The sequence below is a fragment of the Podarcis cretensis genome (assembly GCF_951804945.1).
Source record: "Podarcis cretensis genome assembly, chromosome: 8".
In the NCBI taxonomy this organism is placed as follows: domain Eukaryota; kingdom Metazoa; phylum Chordata; class Lepidosauria; order Squamata; family Lacertidae; genus Podarcis; species Podarcis cretensis.
Genome location: NC_137177.1, coordinates 42,220,933 through 42,243,672, shown reverse-complemented (window position 1 = coordinate 42,243,672; position 22,740 = coordinate 42,220,933). Strand labels below are relative to the sequence as shown.

Here is a 22,740-nt window from a genome sequence, read left to right as displayed (position 1 = left end):
TCTCCTTCCCGTCATCCCCTGCGAGCGGCGCGGCCTGGCCCGGTTGCCATGGAGCGCGCCGCGGTGCTGCGCGTCAAGAGGAAGCGCGGCGGGGCTGTGCCGGCCGAAGCGTTGGTGTTGGCCTGTAAGCGGCTCCGGACGGAGGAAGGCGCTGCCACACCGGGCGGGGATGAAGTGGAGAAGAATCTTTTCAAGCTGGTGGCCACCGTAGCCTCGGAGGTACGGTTGAACAAGACTCAGTGCTCTGGCCTGGGCTTGTTGGGGCCTGTCGGTCGTCGTAGTTGTCCAATTCTTTTTTACTCCCAGAAACAATAAGGCCTCAGGCAAAGGCATCAAAAGTAGCTAAAGTAAAATTACTTAAATATCATGTGCGCCAAGTTAACAACGTGGTCATGTATAAAGGTAAAGGGATCCCTGACCATTAGGTCTAGTCGTGGCCGACTCTGGGGTTGCGGCGCTCATCTTGCTTTATTGGCCGAGGGAGCCGGCGTACAGCTTCTAGGTCATGTGGCCAGCATGACTAAGCTGCTTCTGGCGAACCAGAGCAGCGCATGGAAACACCATTTGCCTTCCTGCCAGAGTGGTACCTATTTATCTACTTGCACTTTGACGTGCTTTTGAACTGCTAGGTTGGCAGGAGGGTCATGTATAGTTCTACTCAAAAGCAAGACTCCTACGAGTTTCCTGGGGCAAAGCCATACCTATGGATTGTGCAGCTACATGGTGGTCTTTCACGACTCGTGTCAAAGGACACGCTTATAGCTGGCAGGTTCCTGCAAAGTATGATTTTAGCACCTAGGATAGCTCCTAGGAAGACATAAGTGCCTGGTGTGCTCTGGTCCATGGGGTCACGAAGACTCAGACACGACTAAACAACAACAAAGGATAACTCCTAGGATAGTTAGTAGAACATGGGAGTCTTAATCTCAGGGCTGTGTGTTTAAGTACCACATTAGGCAAAAAGATTCCTGCATTGCAGGGGGTTGGACTAGATGATAATCCCCTTGGTCCTTTCCAACTCTGTGATTGTATTCCAGGACTTATTATTGAGTATTCCATTGTGCTTTTGTGGAATCATGAACTCATTATTCATAGTATTGTTTACATCTCTCTAATAACCATTTCTTCACTCTGCATCACATTTCTTTCTTTCTTTTAAGGACCATCTGATGCCAAACAGGCAAGCCATTATTTGTTTGTATCTTTATCTCTCAAACGTTTAAGGTGTTAGGTGATACAAAAATGATTAAATTTTAGGGAAAGAATGTTACTGCTCCCCTCCAAATAATAATACTTTTCAGGGATTGTGAATGTAACAACCCAAATTTGTTTTGAGAGTATGTTTAATTTGTTGTTTGTTCTTGTGTGAAAAAGAAAAGAAGACCCACTATATTAATTTGATTATAATTATAATTATAATTGATTATAATTATAATTGATTATAATTCTTCAACACTAATATTTAATAGATGTTGAAGTGCTTTACAATCCTGTTCATCGGGGCAGGGAATTTGTGTGGTCCTCTGGGTACTGCTGGTCTACAACTCCCATCATCTGACCCCACTGGCCATACTGACTGTGGGGGCTGATGGGAGTTGGGAGCCCAACAATATCTGGGGGTCGCAAGTTCCCCCACCTGTGTTAATACATGTTTTCTCAATGCAAGCATGTTTCCTCAGGTGACCAGGTAAAGGTTGGTAACCCGTTGTTCAACTATGTAAGCTCACCTGGTATTAAGTTCCATTCATCTCAGTGGAGTTGCTTTTGAGTAGGATTGCGCAGGAAGAGAATCAGGCTGTGATTGGGATGGCTGCTTAACCTCTTGCCGAAGCAGAGGGCATTGATTTGCATAAAATCTGCATACATGTGTTAATTTATAGGTATGGTTGCAAATTTGGAAATACCGTATTTTTCGCCCTATAGGGCGCACCTAGTTTTTTGGGAGGGAAATAAAGGGGAAAAATTATTTCCCCCCCAGGCACAGGGCTGGGGCTGGGGCTGGGGCTGGGGCGGGGGAAGCCCGAGCTTTCCCCGACCCCAGCCCCCAGAACAGGCTGCTATCCGCAAGCCTTGGGAGCCCGGCTGGAACTCCCGCGGGCTCCCAAGGTTTGCGGATAGCTTCCTGAAGCCTGCATTCGCCCCATAGGACACACACACATTTCCCCTTCATTTTTGGAGGGGAAAAAGTGCGTCCTATAGGGTGAAAAATACGGTAATTACTGTAATTTGAATAGAAATGCATCTTCCCATAATGGGGAAAATGGTAACCAGGTGCCCTGTGTATCTGCTTAATATGTTGTCCAGGTACTAACTATTGATGGACCGCTACCTCCTGTTTCTGCTCTGCCTTATTACTTTATCTTTAAACTAGTCTTGGACCACTTAGCCCTTCAAGTAAAGGTCTGTCTGCTGACAGTGCTTCAGGTAGAGAACTGTCCTCTGTAAACTAGGGCACATGGCCATCATAGCAGTAGTCCTCTGCTCACACTTACTCGGGGATGTAAGTACCATTGAGCTTGGTGGGGTTTGCTTGGAGATGACATGCATAGGGTTGCCTTGGTAGACATCAATATTGCTAGACTTCCTGCTATGTCCCAAACTTTAGCTTTAGAAATGAGTAAGGAATAAGAGGTAAATCTCTACCATTCAACTGTACATCCTTTAATCTGGTTCTTGGAAGAAATGTAATCTGATGATTCTGAGAAAGTGGCAGGGAAAGGGTTAATCCATACATTGCACTATTTCTCTACTCTCAATTTCCCCTCTAAAAAGCACTTGCCTAATGTATTTTTTTTTCCTTTTAAAACTGAGCTATTGGAGCAACACTGTACATACAGGTTTGTATACAACAGGGATTTTGGCCCCAAAAGTCTGTGATATAGTCATTTGTAGCCAGGCTTTCTTTGCACATATTTCCCCCAGGTTGCATAGAGAAGATATACTGTGCATTGGAATTTGATAGGTATGTTTCTGTAGTGATTATGCTGGCAGAATATACAGAATTTTTTACCTGTTATCTTTGTTTTGTATGCATTCTTTTCCCTACACAGCAACTGGGCTCTGAGCAAGCAAACAGTCTTCTTTGTGTATTGCTTATTATGGCTGTAGATTTGTTCTTTAAAATAACAAGCATTTAAGGCATGAATTGAAGTTGCATTTTTGCTTTCTTCAGGATGAGCCTGTTGAGAAGTATGTAAAAGAAGCCATTACCAAAAACAAATCAGCTCAACTCTTGCGACCTTCGCTAAGAAGTGCCCAGAGAGTAATTCAGGACCTTCGTTCTTCCAAGTATGCCAGCAGACAGGAAAGCCGCTACCGTCTAATCGCCAGCCACCGACCAAATTTCTCTGATGGAGAAAGTGAAGTACTTCCTGCAAATGGGGAGGAGTTGAATAAAAGCAACCATTTGGTCTCTGGAGCAAAAAAGGACACTACACATGAAGAAAGCCATGGTATTGCAGACTCCTGTGGAAAATTTCAGTTGTTTGATATTGAACAAGAAGAGGATGTAGAAAAGGATACTGGTTTGTCAGCTGCACACTTACAGGTTGGTATTGAGTCCTGAATGGTCAAGTTTCTGGATTAAAATATAGCAAGACAGCAGTTTATACAAAAATGTGAACTCTATTCAGACATCACACCAAACCTTGAATTGAATCATAATAGGAAAGGACCTTGAAAATCATCTAGTTCAATTGACTTTAGTTCACTGCTAGTGATAGTTTAGAATCCAAACCATAGCTTGATTTATTCCAAATTTAATAAGTAAACCAGAGTTTTGAGTTTCTTATCTGCTTTCAATTTCTCTGCTTAGCATTCCACTTTCTAGGTAAATTGGTCCATGGAGGGGAAGCAAACATTATGATAAACCATACATGAACTCTGGTTAGCAAACCTAATTCTAAAACACAACACTTGATTGTATTTTACCAGCCAGTCTCAAATAAAGGTTTTCTGTTCAGTCAATACACCAAACCATAGTTTAGGGTTTTTAAATCATTGTTTAGCCTGAAATCTGAATTGAATCTTTATGTCTAGTAATTTGAGAAGTTTATAAGCAACCATTTTTAATATGCTTTCCAGTGGTTTTGACTAGCACAATTGGCAATCTAGTTGGGAGAGGCAAATAATTTCAAGACAGTGACAAAAAGCGTGCTACTTGCAGGTGTATTTGTTGGCAATGTAACTGTGTATTAGACTGTTTGCATAAGTCTCTGGGTGCTCAATTTTTGAAGCTAAGATCACCTGCTAATTCACATTTCAAAAAACAGTTTCCAATTACACATGTGAGGGTTGTTTGGGTACATAGCCTGTTGCTTTTGGTGTGTGTGAAGGGCCCACAGCTTAGCTGTAGAGCATGTGCTTTGCATTCAAAAAGTCCCCAATTCAATCCTTGGAGAGCTGTTGCCAATCAATATTGACAGTATTGAGCTAGAATATGATGGGGAACTTTCAGCTGACCCAGTTGTGACAGGCTTGACATCTGATCTATGGTGTCGGGCACAGGAAAGTTCAACTAAAACGGGAGAGGAACCTTAGAGCTCATTCTACGTATACTTCTTATTCTAAGTTACACTAATAAATATATTTTCAATATACATTCTAAGTACACATATTCTTCCTTTACAGCTACAGCTTCAATTTAAGCTGTGCTGAGAAGAAGAATCAAGAGCACACTTAAGAGTGCACTCATGATTCATTCTTTTGAAGCTGAGTAACCTGAAGTCATAGTTGTTTCTTAATGTGTAAAGTCTATATCCTTGTTGACCACTAGATGTCAGCAGTTGGATGCAGTGCAGAATAGCATAACTTCTAGCACCTTTCAGAAACAGGTACAGTGGTACCTCGGGTTACATACGCTTCAGGTTACATACGCTTCAGGTTACAGACTCCGCTAACCCAGAAATATTACCTCTGGTTAAGAACAGACCTCCAAAACAAATTAAGTTCTTAACCCGAGGTACCACTGTATTAGTGTATTGTGTGAAATTGAATCCTCAGTTTGCAGGTATATACATGGATACAGAGAAGTAATGCAAAACACAAAATAGTAGGCTCAAAAGGGCCTCCCTGTTGTGTATATTTTGGTGGAGGGGTGGCGGTGGTGTGGTGAAGAAAGCCTAATTGCTAGGTGAGTAGAAAAAAAGAAGGGGACAGGCACCATGTGTCTTTTAAAATCTTTTCAATAGACATTAAACGGCAAATGTTATTTATGTTAACAAAGTCTGACTTATAGGAAACCATTAGACAGTGTGGATTAGTAAACCTTACACTTGCTTCAGTCATAGGCTGAGCACATTTCCATCTGCTTAACCCCATTCCCTTGCAGCGGAAGACGTCAGTGGGCTTTGCTAAGTAGACAAGAGCAACATCAGGGCAGGAAATGCTGCCAGAATAATCTTGGCACAATATGGATACCATGTTATTTCTCTTCCTGATATTACACTTAACGTGATGTTACTGTATTTTCTTAAGTGTGTTGAGAGTCTCCAGGATACAAGTATTCTAAACAGAAAACAAAGTAGCCTGTTCCTTAGTGCCCTTTTACAGCTCTAGCTGAGAACATCCAATGAACAAAATTCTAGATAGATTATTATAATTTGTCACATTTACCTTCTATTACTGTTTGAGATTTTAGCAAAGAAGTATCCACTGCCCAGTGTGTTCTAGTTACAACAAGACTGTGTCTACTTATTGATGCTTTTAAATGAGTAAGAGGCAGAATGGTGGGAGACAGATATTTTTGAACGTGCATTTTTAAACAAGTGGTTTGTATCCTCCTCCTTCCCCCAGCAAAATATAGTCAAAGTTAAATTTGCATTTTGCTTTTGCATTTAACAGGAGGTAACTATTATTATTGAAGGGGTTTCAACCAGCAATTTGAAAGTCACATATTAGTTTATCTTTTAGCTGTTTATAGTGAGATGCTTATAACACTTGTGTTCCATCTAACAGAAACCAGGTTCAGATGCCATTCTCTGTAATGCTGTTGAAATGATTCGTGAGAGTTTAACCATAACGGACAGTAAAGAAGCAGAGCATAATTTAAAGGAGGAATATGTTTATGACATCTACTGCATGGAAACAGCATCTCCATGCTGGATTGAGAACATACTGTCTGTTCAGCCCTACACCCAGGATTGTGAACTGGTAAGCAAATGGAAAAGAATGTCAAATAAGTGACAAAGGGGACTAAAGAAGAGAATGAGAACCTACTGTGAATTTAGGTCAACATTAGAGTATAAAAGCAAATATATGGGAGCATTTTTAATTGCTAATCACATTTAAAGACAAGGTTTAGTTTGACTGACTTACAAGAATATCCAAATGGGTTAGGCGGGATATAAATAAAATTTTATTATTTATTATTACGACTGATAACTGAAATAAACTCCCAAACACTGTTTATTAGATAAAACTGAAATAAATTGGATAAATCAGAATGTTTTATAAATTTCACTGGGAAGGGGTCCATTTGAAGTAGAGGACAGAAACACTTTTAGTTTTTGGCAAGTCACAAATAAGGCAGAAGGGAACAGTGTGAGATTTGCTCATTCACATTCTTGAATAATCCTTAGATTCAGGAAGGTTGTCCGTGCTTGCAAAACACAAGCTGTATTTGCTAACTGCTCAAAGGCATAAAGGTTTTTACACATACACACACACATACTTAATAGGCATAAACAAAACAGGTTTCAGCAGGGATAAGGGAACATATCTGACCATAGGCCATACAGGTCTAACAACACCTAGAGCGGGGTGGTGGTGTTTATGGAATCCATCACTTTTCATTTCTGATGGCTAACTTTTGCATTAGTTGATGCTTAGCAAGTGAGTTGCAGTGGAGACTTTCATCTCTGAAAATGCTTTTCAATTTTAACATGCAGGTGGATGAAAATCACATTACTGAAGAAATATATGATGATGAGGATGATGAGAACAATGAGAACAATTGGCGAAATGACTACCCAGATGAAGATGAGTTCCTCCCTGGGGAAGATGAAGGTATTTGATGTGATGGGCAAGCCAGTCAGCAGTTTCACTTTAATTGTTAGCGTTAACCATTAATTTTACTCCCATTACTCCCAAACTAGGTGTCAGAAGACTCAAGTGAAACCAGCTATGGTTTTACCCTGAGAATGAGTAGCCCACATATAAAAACCTTGATGGGTCTAATATGACCCATCACTTCTCTAATTACTTTGAACTGGGAAGTGGATGGCGAGATGATGAGCAATCTGAGACAATAAGCAAATAGAGGAAAATACAGTGCTTGGGACATTGGCAGAACTGCAAACCTAAGCATCATTGTATCCTGTAAAATCTTTCCCACGTTTCCAAATTATTTTTTCCTCCTAGAATCAGAGCATGGAAGCATCAGTGATGAAGATAATGGATATATCAGGAGAACATGGGAAAAATATCAGTCTGATGTCTTGTTGGAATTCGAGTATGATGGGTTGCAGGAGCTGGATTCTGAGTAGAACACTGGAACCTTAGTGCTCAGAAGGCATTACTTTAATTATGTGTGAATTTGGAAGTTCATGACATACGTCGTGCCGCTTATGTACAGTGGATGCTGCAGTGCTTATGGAAGCCTGAATGTCACTGGTTGTTCAAGGGTAAACAAGAGACTTTAAATTATGTATCTAAAATTGAGTAATAGAAATTCCTTTCTATAAGAAATGTTTGTTTTTCAGGTAAAACTGTAAAACTGGAAATGCAGAAAAAATAGAATTAGAAGATAGCAGATATGTATTCTGAACAACTCTTTCAAGGTCTCAATCTCTTGCCATAAATGGAGCTTCTGCCATAGATTGACAGGAGACCGTCACTCATTCTGTGAATTGTTGATCTTTGCACTTTAGTATGATTGGATTACCGAGTAGCATGGAGTTCCTATTGACTTTAATATACAAATAAAAGGCAGCTTTTGTTGAATAGTTTCTTGGACTGATTTTTTCCCTCTGATATGGCCCTTACCAGTAGGTATTTTTAAGTAGATAGTTTGCTGGTAATCCAATGAAATGTATTACTGTACTGTTTGGTAAGTTGTCTGAAGTTTGTAGACAACACCGACAGTTTGACTCCTTGTCTCATTTTTCTTTCTAGTAAGGTGAAGATGAGCTGCATTGGGTTTGATTGGGGAGTTCCAGCTACCTTGAGGGAAACAGTATTGCATTCCTTCAGTAAGGTCTGAGTTTTAATAATTATTGTCTAGTGGCAAATATCCCTTTTTAGAGCAAGGTGCTTGAATGGGTGGCGGCAGTCCATATTCAGGTATGTTTTGTGAGAACAGATTACAGTCATACCTTGGGTTGAAGTTGCTTCAGGTTGAGTGCTTTCGGGTTGTGCTCCGCAGCGACCTGGAAGTAACGGAACGCGTTACTTCCGCGTTTTGCTGCTCGCGCATGCGCAGATGGTCAAAATGACGTCACGCACATGTGTGGAAGTGGCGACACGCGCAGACACGCAGTCGGAGGTTGCGTTCGCTTCAGGATGCAAACGGGGCTCCGGAACGGATCCCGTTCGTATCCTGAGGTACCACTGTATCTGGATCCATTTCCATCTACCTCCAGAACCTAACATGACATTGTTGACAAGTCATCAAGAGTTTTGGAGTCACCAATATGTGGTAACACCCAGCTCTATCTCTCTTCCATCTGATTCAGGGCTTAGAGGTGGTGGTAGGCTGGTTGCAGGACAATAAACTGAAGTTGAATCCTGAAAAAACAGGGTTATTATGTTCTGAGTTATTGAGGTGAGAAGATGGCTTATTCTAAATGAGGTTACAGTCCCCTGGAAGGAGCTGGTCCACTGCTTGGGGCGTCTGTTGTTCAACAGGGATTTAAATATTGGTCTTGCTTCAAGTTCTACCACATTTTCATTGTGATGCAGGTGAAGATGGGCCCTAGAGGTCTTGAGTTTTCACACATACCTCCTTTGCTGGGTTGGATTAAAAAATGGTACCAATTTACTGTGCTTTCAGTACTTTTTCTAATAATTCCTAAACAGTGAAGGGTTTTTTCCCCTGTTGCGGCAAGCAACAGAAAATTTAGTGATACCATGTTTTCTCACCACTCAAATACCAGTACAAGAGGACCAGTGCATTACAATAGGTGTTGCTGAGCTTTTGTATAAAGCCTATCTTGTAGGCTTGCTATGAGAATAAAATGGGATGATTGTGTGTGTTGCCGTGATACCAATATAAACATGAACAACAACAGAACTCATCCAAGTTTCTGTTACACATGGAGATCTGTATCTGGATGTATGTAACTACTGTATCTGTAACCAACTGGATCAGGCTCCTAATTAACTGCAGTTCCAATTGCTCTCATGTAGTAGGAAAAGCACAAAGAAGCGTTTTTTAAAAATCTGTTGGAGTTCCTTTTTTCAGAAAGGCTTGAGCATGGAGCTCTGTGTGCTGCTTTTCTACAATGAAACTTTGGATGGGGGGTGGGTGCAAAGCAAAATTCAAGTAACACTAAAACATTTCAACCAAACATGGGGTAAATTCAGTAATAGAAATAAATAAACAAGGATGGAGCAAAACCAGCTTTACCAGACTAAATAATAAATAAAACCAACCTACACAAAAAACGATAGCCTTAGCACAGTGCAAAGGCCCACAGCAGCATGTCTTAAAAATAATATGGAGTGGGGGTGGGGGTTATGCCTCCAGATAGTTGGTAGGTGGCTGGAGATGAAAATGATGGAACATCCTCTTCCTCATTTCCACATTAAGTGGAAATACTTGCATGACACTCAAGATACAGTCTAAATATCCCTGCACGGTTATGCTTTCAAGTTCTGCTGCTGCCCTTCTTGTAATTCTCAACCAAAAGCATATGCAACACTGCTGCAGCAGTACTGACATTCTTACTGTCCCATATCACTTTTCTTATATGTATGCATTCAAAGTAGTATGGTTAAGTGTACATGTTTTCTTCACAAACAAAAAGGAGCACGTGTATCAGAGTCTCACCATTTTATTCCCACATAGTGGAAGTTTCATCCTCCTCCCACAAAGTTCCAGCACACATTGACATCATATAAAAGCAGCCATTGTTATTAACAATCAGTTGGACAGATCAGGAGCTATCCTTTGCAGTCTTTTTAACAGTATGTTGGGAGTGTAATAACCTAGAGGAAACTTTAAAAAGGAATGCCAAATTTACACATGGGAATAAAATAAAAGTATGTGCTTTTAAGGATTATGTTTTTACAATTTCAAATAGGTCACTGTTTATTGAAAATAAAAGTAGATGCTTTATTCCAGTTTCAAACCTACTAAAGAAGCATTAGGATAGATGGGTTGTTCCAATTTTGGGTTTACTGTCCATTTTGAATCATTATGTTAAATCTAAAGAATGAACTTCTTCAAAGCACGTCTCACATTTTCTGCAGGTAAAAAAATAAACACCAAAGGAATATCTGGATAAATGGACCAGATTATAATTCCAGCTGTGACACTAAACCATTAAAATCTGCAGTACAGGAAAGCCCCACTTTTTTCACAATCACATGCCTATTAATGCAGGTTCAAGTCTCTTAGTCACAAATAAGACATCTGAATTGACAGATTTCAGTATTTTTCCTCAAGCTGCAGCAATATAGTTGCCCTCTTATAGGGCTGTGCACTACAGTATTCAAACTAATATTTAGACAACGATGTCAAGTTCTGGGATTTTTATTATTTAACAAATGCAGATAGGGTTTTGCTCAACTAGCCATGTAGAAGTAACCAGAAACAAAGGACTTCTAAACAAAACCCTTTGGTTTTTGCCTCAGCAATTACATATATTTCTATTATTTAACACTAGGAAACCCCTGGAAGTGTGGCAGTTTGCAGGCAGGGATGGGTGAGCAGTGGGTGGGTTGGAGGGAGTGGACACAATACAGACACCCTCTTTATCCTTTGTAGGACACTTGCCTTCAGGAGCAGGCAGGTAACAAGGTTGCATGGAAGGCCCTCTGCAACAATCCCATAGCCAACCCCTGACATGTGATGTGCCTTCCGACAATTATCCCAGCCAGCCAGTCTCAGTTCTTGCTGGAAGTTAAGACTGCTAGTGGCACACACACTCCACTGACAAACTGAGAAGATAACACTGGGAATGAGAGAGAAAGCAGCTGCTTCTGCAACTACACTACAAGCTGTTTACTGGGCACTCTGGCCCAGGAAGCTATTTCTGAGAAGTTCTGATGTGGTTCCTGCTGCTACTAAACATGTGGGTCACAAGGAAAGAGGTGACACCCACCACCACTGTAGCTGGGAAAACTGGCCCAGGTAGCTGCCACTGGAGCATGTGGAGCTCAGTTTGGTCTCTGCCACCACTAAACTTAGCAACCAGACTCCGACATCATAAGGTGAGAGAAGAAGCGATTGCAGCAGTTGCTGTGCACAGTTTGGTGAGCATGCTGCTGCTGAAGGAGTTCCTTGTTTCAGTTCCTGCCATGTCCAAACTGAGCAGCTGGCCCCAAGCAGCATGAGAGGACAAGGAGGTGGTAGCAGTAGCAGCAGCAGCAGCAGCAGCAGCAGCAGCAGCTGCTTGTAATGGCTGTTGTCCCAAATGCTACCATCTGCTGGATTACTCCCAAAGAAAAGGAAAGGTCATTAATGAACCTGTTCTCCAGCTTAAAACACCAACAGGTAAAAAAGATGAACAGTGCAATGATATGAGTATTTACTCATCGGTCCTACTATGTTCAATGAAGCATATGCCCAGATACGAGTGCATAGAATTTCAGTTTCATAGCAGAGTGTCTACTCATAAGTAAGCCTCATTAGACTTACATTCAGGTAAGTGGGTATTGCATCCTTAGTTTTATCTCAAAGCATTCCCAGCTGAACTGACCTCCCCAAGCATGTAAACCAATCATGCAAACAAATTCAGTATTGAACAGCATTAAGTCTAAAAACATAAATTCCATAAAGGGTGGGGGATCAAACTAATTGAAAGGCTTGCTTCTCTATTTTTCCTTTAGTGAGTTCTAATACAAAGCTCCTTCATTTTTTTGGTACAGCAAAGTTCAGTGAAACATTCTTACATGGAAAGAAAGGCAAGAATAACCGTAGATCATCCAGCTTCTTTGAGAATCAGTTTACCAAATTATCAGACTAAAGGATATTGACAAGCTGGAACATGTGCACAGGAGGGCAACCAAGATGGCCAAGGGTCTGGAAACCAAGCCTTATGAGGCCAGTTTGGTACGTTTGGCCTGGATAAGGGGAGATTCAGAGGAGATACGATTGCCACCTTTAATTACATGTTATTCATGGATGATGGAGCAAGCTTGTATTATCTTGTGTGGGTTCTAATCTGAATTGCCCAAAACAAAAACTTACCAGCTTTTCCTAAAGCTTAAAAGTTTTACTTTGTTTAATAATAAAAAGCTAAACTTTAATGTGAAGGAGAGAACAGCAGCTTCAGGGCATTAACTGCCATCCAGTGTGCTATAGGTGAAGGAACCAGTCCCTGGATCTTTAGTGACAAATTCAACTCCTCTTATGCAATAGTTTGTCATTAACGTCAATCTACAAAGGACTACTTCACACAAAACAGCTGAACTGTTGATAAGTTGGGAGAATTATTGGTGCCTTTCAAACACCAGCCATTTGGAATTTGTATCAAGCCTGTTGCTGGGCTGCCTATTTCTGAGCTCTAGAATACAACACTCAATTTCACTATTAAAGAAAAGTTTAGAATCTGTAGATGAAAATCATAGTAAGTTCTATGCCTGAGAAGACTGGCTTTTCAATCACAGTTTATAAAAAAAATAACAAACACTAGATCATGACACAGTATGATCTGGCAAGAATCCAAGTTTAGTAAGAATTCCAGATTCCAGTGAATTTTTCTGTCAATTCATCATTTCTTGAGCATCTTGTTTTACCTTTTTAGTCACTTTTGCATCTTTATATAGATTTGGTTTCTAGTTTTTCTTCTAAAGTATCCATTTCTGTCAGAACACAGTAGCAAAGTAGTTGAGTGGCTCGAGTGACAGCACCTGCCCAAGAGGTAAAATAAACAATTAACCAGGTAACTACCTACACAGTAACAGTTAGAATCATTGGCTTACTGAAATGAGACTGGCAGCTGCATCAGTGGTAAATACATTCCTAGAATGAGGTCTAAGTACTACAAAACAATATTTGTTATATATAAGCATAAAAAATACACAACCATTTTCTTTTTTCTTTTAATGACTATCATCCACTTAAAAGTTTTCTGAAATTACAACTTATGTGATCCTTTTATTAATCATTCATTAAAAGAAACACCCCCCGCCCCAAAAAATACCTTACCTAAAATCTTGCTGACAAAGGGTGGTCTTTTGGAAACAGGTAAGGAGACTCCCACGAAGTATACTGGAATCCCTGAGAGTGCAATGCCGATGCCAATCAGGGAATTAATGGTGTCACTATAGAGAGGCACCACCACCAGAAATACTGAGCATATGCAGAAGACTATTGGGAAAAACAGGCTCAACTGTAAGAGAGAAAATGAACTAGAATCAAGAACAGCCAAGTCACACTTCAATTTGTACTTTTTTCATTCTCTTCAAGCGTAAGATTCTCATCAGAAACCACCTTATGCCAATCTGGAACCACTTTCTGCCTACCTAGAAAGTGTAACAAATGACACAGTGCAAGGCTACTCATCTCGGCGCATTGGTGTAATGTCTCTGAATGTATTAACTACAGAATTTGAGCCGTTATCATTCTCACCTTGAGTGGCCTGTGCCGATCTGGTTGCTTCCAACGGAGGTAGAGTTGCCCAGCAATTGATAGTCCCACAAAGAACCAATAGCTGAAGCTGAAGTAGTTAATAAGCTGGAATACATCTTCTACGATCAAGTATATGAGAGTCATGGTACACTGTTAGGAAAAAGGAGATGAATACCATGAAAACCTCAAGAGAGGCATTTTTTAAAAAAATTCTCTGTCATTAGCAGCACTTGCTCATTTTTTTGGTAGTATCACCATAACACAGCATCCTCAAACCTGAAGCCCTCCAGATGTTTTAGACTCCCAACTCCCATCAGTCACAGCCAGCCCATTCTTAGAATGTGCTGCATGGGCACAGTTCAGAACAACAAAGGCATGCAGAAGGGTATCCTAAGTGGCTACTTCACAATGATACAACATCTACCCCCTGGCAGCTCTAAGCTTAACCCCCACCCCCACCCCCAATGGCATGCCCCATTTATTAATGAAATGCTTGTTGGTAATTTTAAAGTACAGCTGTTAGGATCACTGTATACTGTGAGCAGTGAACACAATTTCCTTTGTGGAAAGACAGCACATAAATTAAATCATAATTTAATTTGGGCTGAGATTCAATATCCTGAGGTTACAAGGTGCAACATCTGTAACTAAAAAGTCTATCTAGTTACTCCATTATAGGGGTATAAAAAGCCACAGTAGTTAACTTACGTTGAAGAGAAGAGCTGGGACTGGTGTAAATCTTCCTATGTGGATCATTGACAAAAGGTCAGGCAAATGACCCTCCCGGGATCCAACAAAGAACAGCCTACCAATAATAATGATGATGTCAGATTAGACAGTTATATCTAATATTAAGTAAAAAGCAGCAGCTAATACATCAACCTGTGATTTATTTTATCCAAGCCAATGCTCAACTAGTTTGATCTGAAGCATTAGCCAAGACAGTCTAGGACTGCAACTGTTATGAAAGATTTCATGCATCACAGAATCTAGACATCATTTGCTTCCCTTTTATACAAATGCATTTGCTTGGTTGAATGAGCAGCAACATTCATGCAGATGATGCTTATTTTCAGACTGGAAACAAAGGGAAACTGGGTTTGGTCTCCACAAGTATCTGTTCCCTCCTACCCACCCTGAAAATGGTTCCAATTTTGTTTTCTGCACACGGGGCAGCCTCTTCAATCCTCCCAACTCATAGCTGCATTTTCCTCCTTTGTCCTTTTCTAAACTTCTGTGCAAGATTCAAGCAGATTCTTTTGAAAGGGCATAGCTCAGAAGGAGAGCACCTGCTTTGCATGCAGACAATCCTACATTCCACTCCCAACATCTCCAAATAGGACTGGGAAAATACTCCTATCTGAAACCCTGGAGAGCTGCTGTTAGTCAGTATAAGACAAGAGTGAGCTAGATGGACCTGAGGTCTAACTCTGTGTACAGCTGCTTCCTTTCCTGAAACTGCACCCTTAACAGAATCTGTTATAACTGACTACAGGCATGTTTATCTGTGTAGAAGGATGAATTTAAGAACAATAGTCAAAAAGGTATGTAAGGAAAGAGTAGCTTTGTGACAGTTTATGCCAGGGGTAGGCAACCTAAGGGGGCCAGATGTGGCCCAATCGCCTTCTCAATCTGGCCTGCAGACGGTCCGGGAATCAGAGTGTCTTTACATGAGTAGAATGTGTCCTTTTATTTAAAATGCATCTCTGGATTATTTGTGGGGCCTGCCTGGTGTTTTTACATGAGTAGAATGTGTGCTTTTGTTTAAAATGCATCTCTGGGTTATTTGTGGGGCATAGGAATTTGTTCATATCTTTTTTTTCCAAAATACAGTCTGGCCCACCACATGGTCGGAGGGACAGTGGACCTGCCCATGGCTGAAAAAAGGTTGCTGACCCCTGGTTTATGCTCTTAAAACTGCAGAAGTGAAGTTCTGTATCCCAGCTAGTTTGTTACAGAGTATTTTGTTACAGCTAGTTACAACTAGTTAGTTTTGTTACAGCTAGTTACAAAGTACATCTGTTATTTAAGGGGGGGGCACACCAAAAAACAACAACCCTGAAGACAAACACTGAAACCAGGAGCATCTTCAGAAAGCCTGTACAATTTATACCAAGCATACAATGGTAACTACCCCACCCACCCACCCCTCTCTCTCTTTGGGGTAGGTATAGCCTTACAGATTACTAAAATTAGATGCTTTACCTAGATGATGCCAAAATAGATGCATTGAGTCCACCAAAGCAGGACAAGGCAACAGCAATCGGGATTGTCCAACTGAACATGCCAAATACTTGCTCAGCAAATGTCTAATGTAAGAGGGAAGGGAGAAAAATTAGAACATGTTGAACCTCCACACACAGAGAGATTTCTTTGTAAAATATATGATAAAAAAAGCACCCAGTCTGTACAACAGAGTAAACAACCCATCAGCAGATGTGGAAAATGTGTCCTGCTCTGAAGTTCAAGTCCTGTTAGATTGAATTTCAAAAATAAATTCAATTTGAATTTACTGTTTTAGAAAGTCCAAGGTACAGAGAATTGTGGGCAATCTTGAACAAATTAGATTGCTAAATGATTCTGCTTCTTTGCCCTGCCTAGGGCCCTAGGCAAATATGCTGCATCACAAATTATAAAAAAGCAATAAAACAGTCTGACTCCTGAGTAGCTCCAAATTAAATTGTTTAAGGAAAGGATGGCTTTTAGCATAAGGAGACAGAAATATACTTGTTTGAAAGCTTTACCAAGAAATACATCCCAAATAATTTATGGTTGCTGCTCTTATAATGACCTACAATTCATTGATGACCTTCCTTATTTTTACTGCAACTCTGCATTTTTCATTGCTTTTCCTCAGCACCACCCAAGTCATGCCTCCATAATTAAGTATTTCCTCTTCCTCTATCATCCAGTGAAAATACCTTCTACTGTAATCTCACTACTATTGTGGCATTTCTGCTCCACATTTGAGGAATGATGTCCCATTCTTTTTCTCCAAAAAGAGAATGCAGAATAGCCCGTCTGCACTGTCAGTGCTGCACGGGAAATAGGATGGCTAATATACAGGGTTGTAGGTATATGCTGGTTCCCTGTGAACCATGGTTTGGAAACTGAAATTGGAGGCCAGCCATTGGAATATACACTAGTTCCACATTCCTCATTCTCTGGAGCAATTTTCTTCATCTCTTCCATTCCCAGGTTTAGCCATGGGTTTTGTGTTACACACTCACTGATGCAATTTGTGTGTTTAGGAGGATCCATCATAAATTGAAGATGCGTGTTTTGAAGCAAATTTTGAAAGGGGAGATGGGCGAGGAATGTGTACCTAAACCATGATTTGCAGCCAACCACCAGTACCTCTGCACTTAATCCACTATGGAGAGAGATTAGACTGGGTCATAAAAGGTACCCCTGCCCGTACGGGCCAGTCGTGTCTGACTCTAGGGTTGTGCGCCCATCTCACTTAAGAGGCCGGGGGCCAGCGCTGTCCGGAAACACTTCCGGGTCATGTGGCCAGCGTGACGAAGCTGCTCTGGCGAGCCAGCACCAGAGCAGCACACGGAAACGCCGTTTACCTTCCCGCTATAAAGCGGTACCTATTTATCTACTTGCACTTAGGGGTGCTTTTGAACTGCTAGGTGGGCAGGAGCTGGGACCGAAAGACGGGAGCTCACTCCGCCGTGGGGATTCGAACAGCCGACCATACGATTGGCAAGTCCTAGGCACTGAGGTTTTACCCACAGCGCCACCCGTGTCCCTAGACTGGGTCATACCAATGGCCAAATCTCAGACTTGAGCATTTCAGTTCTGGTTTCAGATGTGAAGCACAAACCCAAATTCACCAATTTGTATGCCACAGTGGCATATTCAACAAGGAAATCAGGGCTAAAATTGGCACATCTGATGGGAAGGATGAAAATAAAATATGCAAGCCTATAGATTGCCAAACCATAGTCCAGCCTTCTAGTAGCTTGAGCATAGGACTTCAAAAGGAAACCATGCCTCAAATTTCAGCTAGCTGCAGAAACAAAGGCATGCCTGTGCCTTCATTTTGCATATGTAAAATGGGATGGAAGAAGCCTTCTGTCATATTCTCCTGCTCCCCATCAGTGTCTAGATGAAACTCGTTCCTGTGTCTTGTTGGTATTCAATAGAGTAAACTCAATTAAATTAATGAAGCTAAGGTAAAGGTAAAGGTACCCCTGACCGTTAGGTCCAGTTGCGGATGACTCTGGGGTTGCGGCGCTCATCTCGCTCTATAGGCCAAGGAAGCCGGCGTTTGTCCACAGACAGCTTCCAGATTATGTGGCCAGCATGACGAAACCACTTCTGGTGAACCAGAGCAGCTCACAGAAATGCTGTTTACCTTCCCGCCAGAGCGGTACCTATTTATCTATTTGCACTTTGACATGCTTTCAAACTGCTAGGTTGGCAGGAGCTGGGACCGAACAACGGGAGCTTACCCCGTCGCAGGGATTCAAACTGCCAGCCTTCTGATCAGCAAGCCCTAGGCTCTGTGGTTTAGACCACAGCGCCACTAAGGTAGTCATGTCCATTAACTTCAATGGGTCTACTCTGAATAGGACTAGCCTTAGATAAAACCCCATATACTGTAGATATTAGGTATTTAATTTGGTTAGTACTTTAGGCACATTTCAGTATTCAAAGGATTCAGTATTTAAAGGATTGCAGTAGATTAATGGGGGAATCTGCCAGGTTTAATTCCAAATAACTTTTAAAAAAACCTGTTCACTCTGTGAAGCTGGTTTTGTCTTTCTGCAAGATATTCTGAAAAGAAATCATCACAAAGAAAACACCACAATTTATAAACTGGATTAACTATAATCTGGGTGATTCAAACAAGCCTAATGAGTAACAGTAGTAGTAAAGAGAGAGACTGTGAATGTTATTAGGAGCTCCTAATAATATTCAATCAGTTTCATTTAAATAGTACAGTGGTACCTCGGGTTAAGAATTAAATTTGTTCTGGAGGTCCGTTCTTAACCTGAAACTGTTCTTAACCTGAGGTACCACTTTAGCTAATGGGGCCTGACACTGCCGCTGTGCCGCCGCCGCACAAATTCTGTTCTCACCCTGAAGCAAAGTTCTTAACCCAAGGTACTATTTCTGGGTTAGCAGAGTCTGTAACCTGAAGCATCTATAACCTGAAACATCTGTAACCCAAGGTACCACTGTACATTTCATGAATGTGTAAGATTTTCTATATAACAATGTAAATGTATGTGAATATAACAATGAAACTGACTTATTGAATATTAAAGGTTTTGATAAGTACTGTGTCCCTAATTCCAGTTTCATACATGCACAGTTGGACAAGTCCTGGAGCACAATTTCTCCTGAACTGCAGTCAGAAAGTAGTAAATGGATTAAGAATGAAATCTGATTACTTAAAGCTCCAATAACCCTTCTAACTAAAAAGATTAAAATCACAAATAGGCAACATACACCAATGAATTTCACCTTGGCCAAATTACAGGAAGCTTCTGGCTGTGTATTTGAACCTGGAAATTTTACATTTGGGATGCTATGCTAGATTAGTCTAAAGAGAATGATCAAAACACCAAAAATTTAAAAAGCTTGTTCTAAGACACAACTTAACTACTCAGCTTAACTTCCCCTTAAAAAAACAGTTTTGTTTGGTAAAGTGTGCTGACCTAAAAAGGCTTAGATCCCTCATAGGTCATTAAAAAGTTGTAAATATCCTATATAGGATTCTGTAGTAATTGGAGTGACCTTTAACACAACTGAGTTCTTGGAAAAGAAAGCAGAGAAGTAACCTATTAGCCCCATAGTGATGTCTAAAAATGTTAGGCATTTAAATGCCTACATAAGTAAATAGATAAGAAATCAGATAGTCGGTCAGATGTCAAAAGATCAACAATGGAATGAATATAAAATAAAAATATATTTCAAATACCTTTTGTGCATTAGTTGCAAAACATCTCATACAATTCAAAGAATAAACTGTATAAGAAGACTGGGGGTGGGGGAGCAAGCAGGATGTTGTCAGTAGGTTTCCCCAATTTCACCCTATGATTACCCAAACTGCAAACCAGTAGTGTTCTTAGCAACAGGATCTGTCATTCATTGTCAGAGTGGAAGATAGTGGGTTAGAGCAATGCATGCCCCACCCCCTGACTTCTTCCAACCTGGCTTCGGTCTCTTGCCTGAAGCAAGAGCCCAAGAACACACTCTGTTACAGTGTTGATGCAGACTCTCTCCAGAACATTTTTACTTTCTACATGTCCAACCCACATGCATGCTACTTCCAGTCTTGCCTAAAGTGACAGCATTTCTGCAGAGTCTCTTCTATTATAAATAGGGCAACATTTTCCATGAATTGGTATGCTGGTCTGAGTCCTTGCAAGTGACCAATTTTCCCAATTTCTAACAGCCCTAAGGGGTTGGAATCAGACTAAATTAGTTGGTCTAAGTTCCCATTGAAACAAATGGTGACTGCAAGCCATGACTTAATTTTAGTTACTATTGAAATAAATGGGATTTAAGTGCAAGTTGCTTAATCTGAATCCGATCTGATAAATTTAGCATTACTATTTTTGCACAAATTATATTTCAGTCAACCAACTGAAAAGAATTCGTGGGGAAGGTTCAGTTTCACATATATATAAGCCTCCAAACTGCATCCTTCAAGGTTGTTTGTTTCATTCTGGATGACTGTCGCCAATTCACTTGGATGTATACACACAAGTTTGGAGAAATCAAAAGGTAGTCTTAGCCATAAACAGTGCCCAGAAGTTCTAGATCATATAGAAACTGGGTCATCTGAATCATAAAAAGGCTGCACAGCTCAAGATGCAACTTACTCAAAGATAAGTGCATAAACACACATAACAATAGCAATATCAGACTTACCACTGCCACTGCATCACTAGAAAGCACAGCATTAATATCCAGCACTGTATAATATGCTATATTGGTCAATATGTAGATAATTGTCACAACTGGCATAGAAACAGCAATAGCTAGAGGCAGGTTCCTGGTTAAATGAAACAAAATAAAACACAAACACACAACTTAGAAGTAGCTGTTACTCTTTTCATCCTGACTAATACCTACTGGGATATCACAAGGGATGCGGGTGGTGCTGTGGTCTAAACCACTAAGCCTTTTGGGTTTGCTGATTGGAAGGTCAGCAGTTCGAATCTGCACAACAAGGTGAGCTCCTGTTGTTCTGCCCCAGCTTCTGCCAACCTAGCAGTTCGAAAGCTTACCAATGCAAGTAAATAAATAGGTACTGCAGCCATGCACTCTGACTTCCATCACGGTGATCTGTTGCACCAGAAGTGGTTTAATCATGCTGTCCACCTGACCCAGAAAGCTGTCTGTGGACAAACGCCAGCTCCATTGGCCTGAAGCGAGATGAGCGTCACACCCCATAGCTGCCTTTGACTGGACTTAACTGTCCAGTGGTCCTTTACCTTTATTTACCTTACTGGGATATCAGGTATTTACAATCATGTTTGGACTGATAAAAGCTTCATATGAGAACTAGAAGTTCTATTAAAAACAAGCTAAAGAAAATGCCTTATTTTCATTACTTTTGTGGTCTACTTCTCACAGAGGTGTTTGGGCTGTACCACTTCACACTGCAGGGTGAAGTTTACATGACTGTTCCTCCATGCTGAAAACAGTGCTATACATAGAAAAAGGCAAGGCTACAACACTCTTCCCTGGCACCATCTTTTCAGTGCACAAAGATTATTCTTTTTGCATGGAGCTGTCATTCAGTTATATGAGCCCCCATTTAAAAGTCCAAAGTGTTGCATCGATGAGAACTAGGCCTAAGACAAGGCAAAAGGGAATCAAACCCACCTTAATCAATGGTTGAAGTGGAGATCAAGGGCCACTGTGGGGTGCAGGAGGGAAGGGGCCTGCTCTAAATCATTCTGGGTAGGTGTGAAACCCAGGAGACCCCAGAGGGCAACCCTCACAATCCCCCCCCCCCGGGATAGGAAGAGACCAGCAGGGCCTCCTATTTTCCAAGAGGCTGCTGTAGAGGTGGCACCAGGACTGCTGCCCCTATGGATCCTACCACCTGAGGTGGTCACCTCACCTAGTCTCATGGGTGGGCCAGCCCTGACTATGTCCAGCTTTGTCAATCCTGCAAATCGGAAACAATGTGCAGTTTGATACAGCCAGTCAAGCTTTTCTTAATGTCTCCCAGGCTTCAAAATTCTGTTAGTTACTCTTTGTAGTGTCAAGGTTCAGAATTGTTTATGTCCATGTAAAATATTTCTTCAGCTAGAGATAAAGTTCTCTCACACTTCCAAGATGAATTTTTAATTACATTGACTCTTAGGAGATACTTTAAACAAACTGAAAAAGGTGAAATAGCTTTAGGAAACATTTACCTTTCTGGATGTTTTATTTCTTCAGTTACAAAATTGAGGGTGTCCCAACCTGAGTATGAGAACAAGGCAGAGTAAAGTGCAAGAGAAATACCCCCAAGATTCCAAGATGATCCCTCAAAAGAGTCCTGAAAGTGGTCCGAGTATCCTGTGTGTAAAGGAAAAGCAGAGGAATAAGAACAGTGTTGGAAACCGTAGCAGATGGCACTGTTAATATACTTTAGTGGAAAATAAAAGCAAGAAGAATGAGAAAGTCTCAAACTCTCTGAAGACAGCAAAGTGAGATCTACCACCCTCTCACACACACGTGGCATAACTAGATGGGAGAAAATAAGATTTTAAAATGCTGCCTTGCATTTAAATAAATGGGGGGGGGGGCTACTAGCAGGCAGAAAACTAGCATAGCAAGCTGAGGGCTGGGCTAGACTGTCTCCTGACAAGTTATTAATTTAATTGAAAGAGATATTTTTTATTTTTTATTTACGTGAAGGAACATTCAAGGAATTGTATTCCTAGCCTACAGTGAAAATCAAACACCTCATTCTACTGCATGAATATACCAGGCTGCATATCATCTCCCTGTTGCTTGCCTTTAGAGCAAATAAGGGCATTTCA

General features: G+C 40.9%; 2 protein-coding genes across 7 annotated transcripts in view; one reads left to right on the top strand and one right to left on the bottom strand.

The window, feature by feature from the left end:
• SLC7A6OS (solute carrier family 7 member 6 opposite strand) lies at positions 1–7,941 on the top strand. Its single transcript, XM_079988350.1, has 5 exons — positions 1–219; positions 3,173–3,547; positions 5,956–6,150; positions 6,888–7,005; positions 7,360–7,941. Exons 1-5 carry the CDS (start codon positions 49–51, stop codon positions 7,482–7,484), a joined length of 984 nt encoding a protein of 327 aa, XP_079844476.1. The 5' UTR covers positions 1–48; the 3' UTR covers positions 7,485–7,941.
• A 2,035-nt stretch (positions 7,942–9,976) lies between these two features.
• Positions 9,977–22,740, bottom strand: part of SLC7A6 (solute carrier family 7 member 6) — a 32,137-nt gene continuing 19,373 nt past the window's right edge. For 5 of the 6 annotated variants that reach the window (XM_079988313.1, XM_079988312.1, XM_079988311.1 and 2 more), the window contains 7 exons: positions 22,129–22,273; positions 20,630–20,753; positions 15,941–16,044; positions 14,444–14,540; positions 13,736–13,885; positions 13,313–13,496; positions 9,977–13,014 (listed from right to left, as the gene is read on the bottom strand). In XM_079988313.1, coding sequence (XP_079844439.1) covers positions 12,923–13,014; positions 13,313–13,496; positions 13,736–13,885; positions 14,444–14,540; positions 15,941–16,044; positions 20,630–20,753; positions 22,129–22,273 — 896 coding nt within the window. In that variant the 3' untranslated portion in view covers positions 9,977–12,922. The remainder of the gene's footprint in view (positions 13,015–13,312; positions 13,497–13,735; positions 13,886–14,443; positions 14,541–15,940; positions 16,045–20,629; positions 20,754–22,128; positions 22,274–22,740) is intronic. The other variant, XM_079988314.1, reaches the window with a different exon arrangement.